General features: G+C 40.5%; 2 protein-coding genes across 2 annotated transcripts in view; one reads left to right on the plus strand and one right to left on the minus strand.

Annotated features, from left to right (window-relative positions):
- The window catches only part of Poxn (Pox neuro), a 119,937-nt gene that overhangs the window by 93,305 nt on the left and 9,482 nt on the right, over positions 1–17,150 (minus strand). The window contains exons 2-3 of the mRNA XM_070655274.1: positions 8,053–8,319; positions 7,713–7,762 (exon numbers count right to left, since the gene is read on the minus strand). The gene's annotated coding sequence lies outside the window, so the exon portion shown is untranslated. The remainder of the gene's footprint in view (positions 1–7,712; positions 7,763–8,052; positions 8,320–17,150) is intronic.
- LOC139102192 (protein Wnt-7b) overlaps positions 1–17,150 on the plus strand; it is a 28,826-nt gene that overhangs the window by 3,906 nt on the left and 7,770 nt on the right. Inside the window, exon 2 of the mRNA XM_070655927.1 lies at positions 10,170–10,461. Coding sequence (XP_070512028.1) covers positions 10,170–10,461 — 292 coding nt within the window. The remainder of the gene's footprint in view (positions 1–10,169; positions 10,462–17,150) is intronic.

Raw genomic sequence — 17,150 nt, forward strand, 5'->3', positions numbered from 1 at the left:
TCAAAGATAACCCCGTCTCGCATCAAGGCTCTCGATCGATGAAACGACCCGCATTTTCTTTCATCGATCGCATAAACACGGGCGCCTCTCTCAATGCAACGGGGCGGAGGGGAGGGAGAGATACCGGGGGAGACTGGTACTTTAATGCGTGGCTATGATATGATAATGCGCCGGCACACACGGGATTATGTATATAGGTTCATGTATGATAATTTGGCGAGACAAAGCCGCATTGTCGGGATATAAATTGAATCGCTCCTCTCCTCTCTCAGTCTCTCTCCCCCCTGTGCCACTCTCTTCCTGTATCCTTCTCCACCCACCCTCTCCCACTCTGATGATCGGAAGAAACGCCCACCAAGGAGAGGGACACACTTGCTGCACACCTCGATATGCACACGCACAAGGACTTTCTTCTCCTTCTCTCTTTTCATGTACGAATGCGCGAAATATCTTTTAAATAATGTTTACCGCAAGGTGGTACGTACGAATGTTCTCCCTAAGATTGTCAATCTACCGCAATTTCTACTTTAATTTGATTTATTCAGAGATAATAGACCGTTTCTTCTGTTTTTTTTAATTTCTTTTTAAATATAGAAAAAAATCCAGTCATCTCCCTACACGGCTTTAATTTTACTTTTTAATTATACTTTTGATAAGTTGAATTAAAATTAGATAACTCTTTCCCTCCCTGTTATAATTGTTTACTAGTTTCGTCTAGCTTACGAGGTTGATCTTCGGTTCCTTTAAAAATAAAATCTATCTGGGTCGGTTCATAAATAAAAAAAAAAAAAAGAAAAGAAAAAAAAAGTTTCAATTCGCAACGAATGGCGCGCGCGTATCTTCGTTCGAAAGAAAAAAGGACGAGCGGAATTATTAACGCGCGAGATAACACATCAGGGAAGGAGATTGCGTGAGATCGTCCTTTCTGGTTTTTGCCACGGGTCAAATGTCAGATGCATCGGGTAGGGGCGTGGTATCACGTTATTATTACGATCCGCGCGCCGTGACCAGGTTGCGTCGCGCTGCGATTCCCAAGCGCGAATTTGCAATCCCACGCTAATCCGCGCAAAATTATATTTCAGCTAACGCGCCGTACCCGAGCGCCTTCCCCGAGCGACAAAGCGTGTCTCGTATTTTTGCTGATTAACCCTCTTTCGTCGGCCTGATGCTAAGTTATGAATTTCCGGTGATCGCTCGCCGCAGACTCCGCCCGCTCGCAGTACCCGTCCCGCCGTGGCACGTGGGAGTAAATTTTTCCCCATCGGCCTCTCCGCGCACGTAGATTTCCCGATGAGAGTAAATATATAAAAATGTTAATTTGCATACGTTCACATTTACGCGCGCTGTCATGACGGAATATACTAATCTCGGTTAAAATACGGATATACCCATAGTTTGTTCGCGGAAGAGTAATATAATTATGCAACGAAATAAACCTTTACGCAAATCGTTCCCGGCTTTAAAGAAATGAATCGCACAGCGGGGCCTGAGTTATAAAAAATTATTTCTACTATGCGCGGAATAATAAAACCGAGGAGAGAATTTGGCATGCACGCAGCAACTGGGAGAAGGCAAAAACAAAAGGTTACACGAAACCGACGGAATGGCTTTATGGTAGGAAGAGTCCGATCTCTTTCTTTCTCTCTTTCTCTCTCTCTCTCTCTCTTTCTTTCTCCCTTGAGCATGAAAATCGTAAAAAAAAATTAGACTTTCAAATACGTCTCGTCTTTCTGGACCACCTCCGTACGCGCGCGATTGTACGTCCGACGGTTGTACGTCCCGCAAAAAGCGGTACCAGAAAACCGTGGTGGATGACGAATGTCCCAATGGCGAGGGCACCACGGCGATTAGCATAATTCCCATGTTAACATTTAACCCGGCCGGCCCCGAAATCTCGAAATTGGACGAGCTCTCCGGTGCGCGCGCGTGGGAATCCGCGCGGATCGCTCCTGCACCGGAGGGACCGGCAGATATGTTCGCGCCCAGATAATATCGCAAAATTACGTATGTAAACCGCTCCTTTTTTTTTCTTTTTTTTTCCAGACTCTTGTATCTTCTCTTCAACGTCCTCGTTTACCTCCTCCGTCCTCCCTTTTTCTAATCCGCGTGCTCGAATTCAGGTGTCAAATTATTAAAAAAAAAAAAAAAAAAAAAAAAAGAAACTAAATAATAAATATTTAAATCGCGAATTTAATCCACGAAGAATATTTTATTTTAATTAGAAAATCTAAAATCACACCGTGACGATTGTCGCAATAAATAACGATGCCGTTTATACACTTTATCCCGTCGATATCCCCGTGCCGATCCGCGAGATGGGCGAGACGGGAGAGAAAGATTTATGTTAGGCGCCGCAAAATTTCTCACCCCTATCCTGAAAAAGGTCCGCCCGTTAACGCCCGACGGCGACGTTTCTCACGTGGCGTCAACGCCGATCTTATCTCGCCGCCCTTCGACTCCGCCGATGGATCCTTTTAATTAGCTTCGGCTAAGTGTAAGCGCCTCTCTCTTCTCCTAGGATCAGTTAAAACCTGCACGGATCGTATCTGGTAATATCTTCGAGGTCAATAACACGGGATGCCTCGTGAGCGCGAACGCAGACTCGACTAGATTTCTCGCGACGCACAATGGGACGCTTCCCGGTGACCGGGGTTATTTAGAGGTGAGAAAGGAAAAACGAGACCATTAGGACGAAGGGCTCCCCTATAATTTAGATAAACGTGCCACGTGCTTTGAGCGTCGTGACCCTCCAAAATGTTTTATGTTAAATTAACCGCGATGTGTATTATATGGCGGGAAAAAAATTTTATGACAAGTATTAAACTAGAATCCTTTTAACGCATTAAAAATTACGCGAGTAAATTTTTTTTACATTTTTACAAATATATTTTAACGTGTAATTTTTAATAACAATTATGACGTCATATAGATATTAGTACGAATAGGGGTAATCAATTAAAAATCTGTCTATTAATAAGGTCGCGCCGAGTGCGCAATTAGCGAGGAGTCGTGATCTCTGTCGGGTCCGGTGCTCTGATATAATTAGCGTGTCGGGAATCGGATTGCACGTAGGGTGCAAAGAGGAGGTGGAGGCAGTCATAAAGTCGTGCGCGCACATATGAGAACGATAAAAAGTATAATTGGAAGAACAGGACGGAATATAGAAATCTATTTAACGAAATATATAAACGAAAAATAATAAAAATCTGAATAACAAAGAAAAAAAAAAAAAACTTGGAAGAGGATGCCGCTGTTTATCATATACGTTCGATGCTATGACGAGGCCGTTTCGTTGCGAGAGCGGGAGAAAAATATTGGCATTTTATCGTTCTCTATTCGATCGTTGTTTCTTCTCGCCCTTTTATACTCGAAAGAATGTGCTATCGTAGGGTTAATTTAATTCGTATTCAATGCTAATAGAAGGTTAAGTGTCTGTGATTCTTCACGTGCATCGGGACAGCCTACGCGAAGGCACCGTACACGCATCTCGAACCGTGACGCCGCGCGGAATGGAACGACATTGGAACGTCGGAATTCAAGACTGACGACACGCGTCGAGAAAGTATTGCGTGCATTCACTGCAACGACAGATGCGACGCGCGAACGCCAATTGTCACGAGAATCATTCGTAAGTCATCCCATAAAACAACGAATTGTTGCGCGAAAAACTCAAACTACAAGAAAACAAGTTTAAATGCTCTATACAAGAGAACTGTTTCAAGCAAATTTTATTATATTTCTAAAATAAAAATGCTGCTTACCGAAAAAAATTTTCCATAAACAATTAATTTCTTTAAAAAAAATATATATATAATAAAAATAAAAATAAATTATTAGCCGTTTCGTAGCCGATTATCCGAGCTGCACGAGCGAAGCGATATGATATTCGAAGGACTCAATAAGCGCGCCATAAATATGGGATTAAATATGTAACGATGCAATTCATCGCGTATGTATAAGCGTGCTTATCTGCTTAGCGAGGCAGCCGCTAAAGTAACTCACTCAGCTTAGCGAGAACGGCTCTGATTCGCATACGAGCGTATGGCGCATTTGCCAGGCAATTTAGTAAAAAAAAAGTTTTTTAATTCCTATCTATGCGTACCTCGTCGAATGGAGATCAAGTCATATTCGTTTGCCGCTGCAAATAAAACGTAATTTGGCGCTAATCGCTGCGGCTGCATCAGAAAAATGCGCCCGCGTGATTAAACCTATCGCGAACAGTCGTAAACGCGTTTTCCATTTCCTTCTTAATTTTCGCAAACTGTATATCGTTATAAATTATCGCGAGAGAATATCTCACGGCTCTTCGAAAGTGCCGAGATTCGATAAACGGACGAGTCGCCTGCGCCACTAAGCGCAATCGATACGATGAAATATAGCGGCTAAATCGACGTATTAAGATAAGTGCCTGCTCCGGTTTAAACATAAGGAAGTCGAAGGGAGCAATAAGAGGTGCCGAGATAAGTTGAACCACGAGGCAAACTCGGCGATTAAGAAAAATCCGCGGCGCTTCTCGTATTTCACGTCGGGATAATTTCGCGGCGGGACAATTACACGAGCTGTTTAAGTGCCACAATGATTTTAAAGTTTTCGACATTACGAGTGGTTTGAAATAAGTATTGACTTCTCTCGGGGGATGGAAATTGTTTTTTTTTTTTTTTTTTTTTTACGCCAACGAGTACGCGACAAAAAGGTTAAAATAAACGTGAGCAAATCACTGGTTTATCAAGAGGTGATTATCAATGACTCGCTCGCGACTAGATTCTTTGGACCGCGGAGAATCGCTCTATCGAAGGATCGTAGGTCGATCCAGTAACATTGTGAGTCACGTCTCTGCGGCACGTTTAATTCCGTGGTAAGGAACGAGAATGGGCGTATCGAATCTCGACGAAGTAGTCATCGTAACCAGAGCGAAAGCATTCTGAATATCGTTGTGGCGGGCGCTATTGTTGTGTAACGAGAGACGAGTCAGACCTATCCCAACGCGCGACGGGCGTACAGGAAAGTATTTATATCCAAGTAACAAAAAAAAAATTAAAAAAAATAAAATAACCACAAAAAATAAAATACAAAATTTTTTTAATAATATGTATTTCTTTCTTCAATTAATTTATCAAGTAAAATGAAGAAAGAACTAAAAAAGAACAGCACTAATGCATATTATTATCGTTCGATGCCACATGATTAATATTTATACCGAGCGAAAGAGATTACGATGTTGATCCTCACCGGCTCTCTTATTATAGATTTAATTGAATGAGTATTAAAACGATAAAAGACGTAAATCCGCCCCTGCAGGTATTCTTCCAGCGTTTTCGATTAGTCACGGCATATCGAGTACTCGAAACCCATTCGCCATGGACCGTCGAGTTGAAATCTCGCCAATAAAAGAAACTCGGAGTGCGTTACGCATCGAACTAGCGTCTCACCGGCCGAGGTGTCTCCGTAAAAAAAAGAAAAAAAAAAGAAAGGGTGTAAGAAAGAAAGTCAAAGATTTGATGTCGGATAAGCGTCCGTCACATTTTGAATCTTTCGGACCCACAGCGATGTGCCACGGAGTTTTTGACACTGACGGACAAAGCGACAATGGCCCGTTCTTGGCACGAAGCTGAACGAGTTTCGTCAGAATGACAATCAGTAACGCAGCGTTGCGTAATGAAATATTATCTTTCAAAAAGGAAAATATACGACGGTATTCTCCAAACGAAAATTTCGTCAACTACGAATCTCAGAAAGAGAACGGTAAATTATTAAAGATATTATTGGTACGAATTAAAGCCTCTTTATCGGCCCGAGTTTCCCCCTTCCCCTCTCGTCTCTTTCGCTTCCTCCATTCCTTCGCCTCTTGACATTTAAACTTTCCCTGACAGTTCTGTTGCTGCCGAGATGCCGAGCAATTTTTAAAATAAAATAGACGTTTATAAATACGTTTTCGTTTCTACACGCGGCGCTCGTAGCGGATGAGCATTTCGCAGATGGCATCTTCGATATCATCGCGTGAGGCATTATGAAGATTTACAGTTATTCAAGTAAGCGGAGTTATATACCCAAGACTATCCGACTGCGGAACCCCCGCGGTGTCATACGCTATCGAGATATCATCGAAGCAGAGCGAAGCGCCAAGCCGTGCACTACTGAGATTCTCGTATCTACTAAGCATCTTTCTATGTCAATTCCTATAATCTAGCGTGCAAGACGGCATTAACAGATGCCTGACTATGGATTATTCAAGATTTACGTCAAGCCAACCTATTCCGATGCGAGAATAAAAAGTAACAATCAAATCAAAATTTGCATTATGATTAGAGCGTACACTTAACTTTTTTCGTCATTTAAAATTTTTTTAATTTTTTATTGTAATCTGTTTTTTTTTTCTTTTTTATAAATTTATTTTTCGCCTCAATACACGCGAGAGATACTAAGTTTCCTTATGTACTGATATTATCTAAAAAGGTCCTCATCCTGACTTCTGCGGCGAACCGCGTGGAAGTTGCCTTCAAAAAATGCGACCGCGACTAGATGAATCAGATGGAACGTGATTCATTCTATCGAAAAATGTCGGCATCGAGAAACTGAAACGCGCAATGTGAAATCGGCCAATACGCCGGGAATAAACTGAGCTGGTGTACTTACAAATGTTACGTTATACGTTTCGGATTATATATCATTTGCAAGCAAGCGTGAACGTGAAAGGGTTCGGTATTTCTTACTCGAAAATAAGTCTTGAAAAAATGCCTTAAATGAAGCTAATAACGCTTAATCAAGTCCTTTGCTACTATAAATTGATACAATTTTCCTCGAGGGGGAGAAAAAAAAGGGATATAAATTCACGAGCTCTTTCTACCTATGCATCAACGATGGCATTTTAACGACGGCTTAACGATGGCTTATTACATAGAATGTTACACATACCGGCCTGATTATTTTTCCCTATTTTTAAAGAGAATTGCGTTCGCATTCGCTCTGTGATTCTCTTGAACGCCCGAAGGAATAAATTGAGTAATGGCAAATAATCGAGAGAAAACGTGTCGATGGAACGTATTGATCGTAGCAATATTTATCATAATCAAGATAATATTATTCAAGAGCGCAACGAAATATTAAACTTTCCGGTAAAATAACTTTTCTTTTTTTAATTATTTTAACGATAAAATTGTATTACAAATACACGGTTATTTTAGACGGAATTTAATCTGATTATAAATATTATACTAAGTTTGAAAATTTGTAAAAATTAAGATAAGCGGTATATAATCGGAACTGCCCTGACAGCGACTTTAACGGTCGAATGGGGAACGGTGCTGCGGTACCCTGTTGCAAATAGCACACCATTAGCCTCCGTATGAGACGAGCGTAATGTATAACATTACGCTCTAATGACTACGTGCGGATTGCTGCTGAGCATAAGTACGCAAGTCCGTTGTTCTCTTTTACCCGATCATCATATTAAAGACACAGGTGCACCCTTCAATAGTAGTTTTCGGCGTTTAATATAATCTAATTAACGTAAAAAAAAAAAATACGGAGGACAAATTTACCGAGACGCTTTCGAGTGGGCACTTGACTTGGAACGATCGCAAGTGCAAATTAAATATTGTTTAAATAATAATATTTATCTGTATGCACGTGCATATAGAATATCATTAATTTTTCACGTGTAATATATGACCATAAAGTAACCGTAAAAAAAAATATATATATTCCTTACTCACCGATTCGATGCGCAGCAGCGGAGTTATTCAGCTAGGCAGGTATGACGATCCTGTAACATACAAAGAGAAAATTTATGAAGATGCGTCCAAAGTTCAATGCGTTCATGTTAAAAAAAAAAAAAAAGTTTAATAACAATGATATGCAAACGTCTCTAATTAGTTTTTTTCAATTAAATAATTAAAAGTAAAGTTATTTATTATCCGAACAAAATTTCTAAGTTCTTCGAAAGTTCAATGTTAAAAAAAATTTTTTTCTCTACTATTTATTATCAAAATGACAAAATAATTTTTATAAATAACAAAAAAGTATTATTTTATGCAAATGAAAAATGATGCTCACCTCAACGTTGCTCCGCTGAAACATGATGCCTTTCCGAGGCCTCCTCCTCCTCTCAGAATGATGTGAACCTCAAACACCCGCGCAGAAAACACTCGCGAATTAATTAATTATGAACCCGAGATTAACGACCGAAATCTGCACATTGTACGACACTCCCGTTTTTGTTAAGAATCGAATAATAAATATTTACGTTTGATTACTTTTACTTAAACGGCACACGAAACAATGAGTGATGAAAATACGTCGACTCCTCCACGGAATTTGTATCTAAACAAAACAAGAAATTTACTTGATTAATATACTCGAAGTCGTATCGATGGGGTAGTGCTGGTGAATAATACGTTGCGGTATTTGTCAATTAAATCAATAAGAAAAAAATTAATAACGCGCTTTTTATAATGTCTAGTAAATCTAAAACGTAATATATTCATCGATTTAAAATTATCGATTGTTCGTAAAAAATTGTACGTGTTTTCGTCGACGAGAGTACTGTAGCAATTCATAAACGTGAGCATAATCGTGATAAAGTGAAACTTTAACTAAGTAACAAGCAATGAAGACAAATGAGTAAACCGCTATCACCTGCTCGTTCATGACATGCCTCCGAGGCGTCGTCATGGTGCAACTCGCGTTTAATTAAGGTTAACGAGTGACGTAGCGAACACATAATTAAGAAGAAGAACGTAACTACTAGCGTTTAACGTTGCCGCCTTCTAGCAATTAAATATCGTCAGATTTTTTTCTACAAATCGCTTTTCTAATTAATTTCTCAGTTAATCCAGCATGCGCAGCGAACATTATCACAATGTAATTACGATGTAGCCGGAACCGAACGCGCGAAATAAAGAGAAGCCCGTTACACTGTCTCGCACTTATTACGAGAAATGACGTGGAACGTTCTCCTCATTATTCTTTTTTTTTTAGTATTTTTTTTTTTTTGACAGAGCCCTTGCGCGATTGCATCTTCCCGTCAACGAGAAATCACGAACGCGCATGCCAAATCTTTGAAGAAGACGATGACGGGACCTCTCGCGTCAACGTCTTTCTCGTTTATGCCTCGCGAAGACGACGTGATGGGAAACGAGAAGCCCCCCGCGGGTCATTTCAGACCGGCTCGTTTTCGCGGCGGCACGCCATCGCCCTTCCTCTCCTGGTGCTCTCGTCTCCGGGACATCCAGATTGTCCCACCACGTGGGCCACAAGGGGAGAGATTCGGCTGCCGCTGCAAGGGCCAAGCGCGATGCATTCCAATGCAAATATATCTCGCCCCGGGGACACGGCGTAATCGTCGCAATTTCATGCTTCTCAGAAATTCAACCTGCTCTCCTTACATTTTTTTTCCCCTACGATCTCCTTTCCGCGGCCCGGTATTCTCATCCCAGCCCCGACCCCTGTGCTTGATAATTCACCCTCGAGTAGGCACTACCGAGCGCCTCGATATTTCACTGCCGATCGGGAAGGAATAACAGAATCGAGAAGCGGCTCGTAATGAAGGGCGTATTTATAGCTTTCTCCAAATGATGGATGGACGCGCGCGATTTTATAAATCACCTTCGTAGTGATGTATCGGCCCCTATTTCTTTCTATTGTTCTATCTTTTCTCGAATGAAGGAAATTAAAAAATACAGATAATCACTCGCCGTGAACGCACAGGAAGGACGATACGGGTTATAAATTATGCAATGGACCAGCGGGAGACTGAGAATATCAAGTTTCAACTTGTCATCGGATCGGTTTTAGCACCTGTTAAACCCCCCGTTTACTCGTCAAAATATCGACACGAAGATGACGAGGCTAAAAATGCCTGTAAAATTTTTCTATCCACTATACTACCATATTACATTTCTAATCGTCTCCTTAACAACTCTTAAATATAAATTAATAAAAATTCTTATCCGTGCATATAAATATGTATAAAGCTTCAGCTATAATATACGCCGTATTAAATTAGTGTAAAAAAAAAAAAATATAAAAAAATAAAATAAAAAAAAAATATATATATGTATATATATACGAGAAAGAGAACCTAAGAAACATAATTGACGACTGTTTTTTTTATTTGGATAATTATACCCTTCCCTTAAACGAAAACGAACGATTCCTCGATCGCGAAATAGCCTCTAACGTTCCGCGATATACGTCGCGGGGGCCTCCCTCGTTTTCTCACGGTGGACTGTTTGGATTTCAGGGTGGTCGGGGCAGTGGTGGTCGGCGCGGCTGTCTGCAGTCGCATCCCCGGATTGGCGAAAAGTCAACGAGAGCAGTGTAGAAAAGCGCCGCACGCGATGCCGGCGGTGGGCGAGGGCGCCGCGCTGGGTCTGCGCGAGTGCCGGCACCAGTTCCGACATCACCGCTGGAACTGTTCCCACGTGTCCAATGATCAGGTCTTCGGCCACGTGGTGGTAGTGGGTAAGGATTGTTCTGTCACCGGCGCCCGGTATTTATTACGCCGCGCAATACATCACGCACGTTACGCACGCTGTATCCGTGCTCCGAGCTCCGCGAAAAGGTAGCCTCCCTGCCGCGTTGAGCGGTAGCACGCGGGACGAAACTGCGTAGTTAACGTCCGAAGTATCCGCGATGGAAATACAACACGGCAGAATACGCAAAGGGAAAAGTTCGGACACGAGAATCCGTCACTCGAACGCGCGTAAAGTTGTTTAGCTTAGTGCCCGTTGGGTGAGCCGCGCGTGTGTTGGAACGTCCTTATGTCACGAGTTAAAGAAGACGCATGGCTGTTACATCATTCCCACATTCTATTAGGCTCGCACTTGTATCGCGCTAATGATCTTTTCATTAATACCCTAGTGCTTAAACGTCAGGCTCTCTCTCATTATTGAAGATTTAGTGATCGAAAGTACGATTTCGGAGCCAAATTAATAAACCGTCTGTGTATTTAATCGTGGACATTATTAGTCTCGCAGTTATTGAATAATTGATCAACGACTATGCATCTTAATTTTTTTTTTTTCGACTATCTTCTGTTGATAAATCAAAACGCGTATTTAAGCTTAAATATTTATGTAGCTTATAAATTCCTGAAAAGGCAATTTAAAAAAATGTACAGTTTTGTACAGAGTATTTTATGAAAAATGGTAAGTAATATAATGTTCATATAAATTATTTTATTTGATTTTTGATAATAATATTTTTTTTTTTTTTAATAATTTTTCTCCTGAAGCTCAAAACCAAAAGCCTTAAATTAATCGCTTGTAGAATTCGTCCGCTAATTCATTCAATGAGGGATTTTACGATAATACTTTATCACGTTTTGTTGTAATTCTGCGCGATTAAAAACATATTTAAATAACATATGTGTCCTTTAAAATCATTCTTGGCTAAAGGAACAGGTCCATATTAAATGACAAGCCGCGCGTAGTGGTAGGTCGGCTTAATGACAAACGGCGAGGGCGATATTTTTCGGGGACGGGATAATCCCTAATCTTGGAGCAGAAGCTGATGTGTGATCCAAAAATATTGTTAAATACGACACATTTGTCACCTCGGCATTAAAAACTATAAATGTGAGTTGGGGAGACACTGCTCGATTGTGAGTATGTACAGTGTGTTACAACTTAAGCTTGTAATTCAAAAATTTAAGAAGCAAAATTTTTAGATAAAGAGATATGACTAACAAAAAATTTTTATTTAGAAGAAAAATTGTAATAATAATTTTTTTTTTTTTTAAACAAAGCATTTTTTTTATTATTGCTTTTATTTCTAAAAGAGGTTTTCGATGTGAAACAACCTGTACACGAAGAATAGCACCGTAACGTTTCGTAGCGGTGCAAGTCAGCGATTTTTCATGATTAACCGAACGGATTAAACCACCGAGCTGGAAGAATCGAAGGGGCTTGGTAAACACGACGTGATTTATAACACACAACGAGATGATCGTACTTTGTTACACGTTATCTTGTTGCTATTGTACGAGCCTCGTTCGTCATCATCGAGAGTCTCGTGGGTGACTTCTGGAAATCTACGCTAAATTAAATGTGCACATAATACATCGTAAAATACCTCGGAAGAGAGATTGGTAAAGAATACCGCGATTGCGTGCGGACACGATTTGCATAAGTCACGAATACGAATGCGACAATTAATTACGAGTTTAGCGTTTTAATTAACGATCATTAATTTTCTTTTCTTTTTCTTTTTTTTTTTATTTAAATTTATACAAGACGGAGTGCGTAACTTTTATGGACATGACATCCATCACAAAAGAACGCTACGTAAATACTAAAATTGTTGCGTTTGTCGTATCCACGAGTCGATAATGCTGCAGAATTTAAAACCCGAAGGAAACCCGTACGGAATGTTTTTTAAAAGAGCGAAAAGGTTTACGTACGCACGGCGACATGCGCGCAAAGCGGAGAAGGAAAATAAGTGGCGACGTCGAGGAAGTCGGACGAGAAATAAGAAGGCCAGAAATTAATGCGCAAAAAAAAAAAGAAAAAAAAGTATAAATAACGCTCATAAGAAACAGTGGGAGAGAGGATGCGAGATGGAGCAAGCAGGGCGGTCAGTTGCTAACTTAATTAGTGAAATTAACGGGGCCGCTCAACATGCCGAAGCTAAATGCACCGATATATAAATACGCATATACTTTAAAATATCTTGCCGCTCTTAAAACGTTCGCATTATACATTCTACATAATTTGCCGGCATATACGTAAAAGTACAGTGCTCTCGAATTAAACAAAACGTGATTAAAATCTCGTCGAGAAAAATTGTCGAACGACAGAGGCAGGACATAATCCGTCGAATTGTATTTAAAAGCTAAATTATCCATTAAAAGAAAAAAAAAAAAAGAAACGAGTGATTGGAATAAGTTTCTAATAATTTCATAGTAAGGTAGAATTTTTTTTTTTTTAGACAATTTTAATTTATCTACATCGAAAGAGATGTTCCGAATCGTTTCAATATTTTTAAGATTTATTTTTCTCCGTCCTTATTTTGTATAATTGCGTGTCGCGTGTGTTAAACGTTAATAATATAATAGATACGATTGTAATTGAATATAATTAGATACATCAATCGTCGTCGATCTGAAAACTCATTATATCGGGGCCGCAACCGAAGACCGGCTTTGAACAGCCTCAAATTCGTGGTTCGTACGAATGAATTCTCGTGGTGAATATATTTTCATAAATTAAGCAGATTTATCCCGGGAGGTTTTTCGAGATCCAAGAAAACGTGGGCAGCGATCGCCTAATCGTCTAAAGGAAACGACATAATTAAGAGATCCATTACGTGAACGATGGACTATACATTATACGTTGTAAATTTAACGGAGAACAGGATGTCGTTCTTGACTCACCAGTGTCATCACAAGAAATAATAGATTCTCCCCTATTTTTTCTCTCTTTTGCTCGTTAATTTTTTTTCTTTTTTTTTTAATAACTTTTTTAATAACCTTCAAAAAATATCCCAGCCTATTACAGCGACTCAAATCTTCCAAGATCACGTTCCTATCAATGACTGACTCCGTGCAAATACATGGAGGTTCGCAGGGTGCCTAATATTATTTCGCGCATGACAACGTTATTCGGGCAAACGAGCGATAAGCGAAGGCGGGAAAATAAAGATCGGATGACAAAGGAAGCATAAAAGAACTCGAAGTTCACACGAAACATCGAACGTATCCTTTTCAGTCTCTCCTCTCACCCCCGCGCGTCCTATCAGCCCTCGGATAACATTGGCGAAGATATTGCATTAATGTAGCGTCCTATCAATTTCTGTTGCAAGAGTCCTTCTCCTCCTCTTCATCCTTCCGTACACTTATATCCGCTCTCGCGCTTGTACGCGATTTTTTTATTTTTTTTATTTAGTTTTTTTTTATTCTTTCTTTTTTTTATATTATTTTATATTTTTTTCAAGTTCTTATCCGTCTCAAATAACTGGACTGGCCCACACTCGGCGCTCTGGCATGGACACACCTACCTACCTGCATCTACCTGCCTTTACCTGTCTTTACCTGCCTGCCCGCTTGCCTACCTTCTTACCTGCCTGCCCGCTTGTCTGCCTGCCGGCCTGCGGTTCCTCCCCTGGTACACAGTTGATGCATTCATTCTCCTGTTCCGCGCCGATGTATACTCATATTGAGCTATATCGCGTCGATGACCGTGCGAAATGGTGCAAACGTTAAGTTTCACACATGTGCACGTGCGTATAAGGTAACGACGCGACTAATAAAGCTCCCGGCACGAAAAAACTCAGGTCGCAAAGCTTATTGTCTCATTTCGAAATTTATATACAAAAAATGTATCAATCACCGAAATTTAAAAAAAGTCGACAATCCTATCGACGAGCATTTTAAATGACTCTACTGAATTCTAAATAATAGGAAGTAAATGAGACATAATGCACGGACGTATGCGTGTACTTTGTAACGTTGTTATTTTATGCACCGCGTATGATATATCGATTAACTAGCTTTCACAATCAAGAAGTAAGATAATACCAAGAGACCAATATAATTATATCGCGCGGCAACGCGAGTCGATCTGTCTCTGTCAACGTTATCTCGCCGCTAATTTGCTCGATAGATTGTTTAAGAATTTGCCGGCTTGCAGCCACGTCGGCAAATAAAACCTGCTGTGTATCTACCGTCCGGTAAAATATTTAGATTAGATAATGCGTACAACTGCCTTCTAAAAGAATCGCCGAGAGAAGAGTCATTATCAGGAATTTATGATCGATACCCGCCGCATTCCTCGCGATATCCCTCGGTCATCCGGTATTCGTGGAGCTGATAATTTACTCAAAATTATCAATTTATAAATATATCTGTTTAAATAATTACGAAAATTTATACCGTTTCGCGTACTTATTTTTGCGTTTCGAACACGCGCGATCGTGTTTAAAGCGAGCCTGGATAACGCACGTATAATATTATCGCCCTGTCGATAGCAATTTCGTTTCAGATTTGCAATAGTCGTCGATTATTAGACGGCGAGATATGCGGGAAGAGTTTCGATGTTGAAACTAGATGGGAGTCGCTTCCCTATTACTATCATCCACGCTTAGCCGTTGATTTATTTGCCGAAGGCAGAGGAGCGAGAGCACGGCGGGGATGACGAACGAGATCGATATAATTCAGTGTATTTTAGTGTAGAAAAGTGCCAACGGCGACCGGCCACGGAGGATCCCGGTATGGATTGAGTTATGGACCTGTGCTCTGGGGTGCTCGAGTCCCCAGAGGCTCTCATCGTCTGTGGATATAAGATCCCTTTAAACTCCGTATAAAAATAAACTAGTTAATAAATTAATATATCGCCGGCCCGTATCTCTTTCTCCGTTGACCGTCGTCGTGGACAAGTGCCTCTGCGAAAATCGCCAACGAGTCGACCGGGGCCATTAATAATGACGTGCAAGTGAGTCGAGAGAGAAAGAGAGAGAGAGAGAGAGAGAGAGAGAGAGAGAGAGAGAGAGAGAGAGAGAGAGAGAGAGAGAGAAAGGGAGGGAGATGCAGGGAAGACGATGAACTCGCGCGGATTGTCGTTGCTGCCCTTCTTATTAAGATGTAACCGGTCATCGAGAACGTCGTACGATAAGTACCTTCCGAGAAAACGCTCGAAGAGAGAGGCGGTTATGAGATTATTTTTTTCGGCTCCTCCGATAACAGGTACTCGATCTTCGCGAGTTTCGCGCGGTTTGTAATAACATGCGCGATGATACCTCGGCTCGTTTGCAGTGTCACGCGAACGTCGCGAGTCCGCAACTCTGAGGGATCAACCCTCAACCCTGTCGCGAAATTCGTATAATTAAACGCAGTAATTACCTGTTAAATTTAATATTATTCCTCACGGCACGATTTTGCTGTTTGAATGTTCGATAATTCCGAGCTCTGAATTAAAATATTCATGTAATTTGTATTATTAATTTATAAATATTAGATTATTAACTTTGCAAGAAATAAATATCGGATTGAAGACTGAAAAGCGATCTTTGCTGTCGCTGCGAAAACGTCGCGTGGCAAACAGGAGACCTTATTTTGTTAGATTGTACGTAATATACTTGCTTACGCGTGACATCGCGAGAATCTCACACTTATATCGTCGCCACGCGTACATTGAACACGCGAATAGTCGTAAATCATCAGTTTAACGTAACGAACGCTATAAACGAGATACAGTCACGGATCTCCGGACTAACTCTGATATTAGACGCGACCCCCCGTTGTCGCAGCTCGCACGTATGCGAATACCGTGCATATAATACGACGCGTTAAGTACATTGTACGACTACATGAACGGGAATTTTGCCCGACATTATTTAACATCGTATCTGCCACGGACTCGACGTAAAATTAGAAGATTTTTCAACAGAAAGCTTTTAGACGCAACGGAATAAGCTCGACGTAAAATACACGGCGCACGGTTTTACATCACGTAATTGTGAAAGCCATTAATTGGCCGCCATATTTTTCAGCCCATTAATCATCATTACTTGGCCGATCAATTTCAACGACAACACGAACGGATCGCAATTAAAATCGCGCCACAAATCTTCTTGTCGTAAACAACAAAAAAAAAATAAAAATAAAAAATTAAAAAAAGGAAGACGACGAACCCTTTTAATCCAACCGCACAGCAGCGGTTTATGATGATTGAGCGATGATTATTCATTGGGCCGGTACGCGTGAGAGTCATTTCAAATTATAAAAGGACGGAACTGCAAGGCGGTAAGAGCCGGCTCCACTTTCTTACCCGCAGCAAAGAGGTAAAAACGCGATGCTTTTTGTCTTAGCTCGGTTCATCCGTTGTGATACAAAAGGAGAAAAGCGCGTTCTGCTCGCGTGCATTACTTTCACGCAAGCACGAGGAACAGAGAGAAAAAGAGAGAAAGAGAGAGAGAAAAAACACAGAGCTTTAAGATATTTCACCTTACGCGTATTTATCACCTTTAATTTTATGAATAACTAAACACGTTTCTTTTTTTGCTCATCAAATTTTATCCTGATGATAATCAATTAATTCTTCTTCCAAAATTGGCGAGAATTTTAACAAACGCTAAATCACAGTCCTTTTACTATTTTTGTTATAACGAAATTTTCACCGTACTTGATATTCTTTTTTGACTTCGATTTTGTCAAT

The sequence above is a fragment of the Cardiocondyla obscurior genome, linkage group LG04 (assembly GCF_019399895.1).
Source record: "Cardiocondyla obscurior isolate alpha-2009 linkage group LG04, Cobs3.1, whole genome shotgun sequence".
In the NCBI taxonomy this organism is placed as follows: domain Eukaryota; kingdom Metazoa; phylum Arthropoda; class Insecta; order Hymenoptera; family Formicidae; genus Cardiocondyla; species Cardiocondyla obscurior.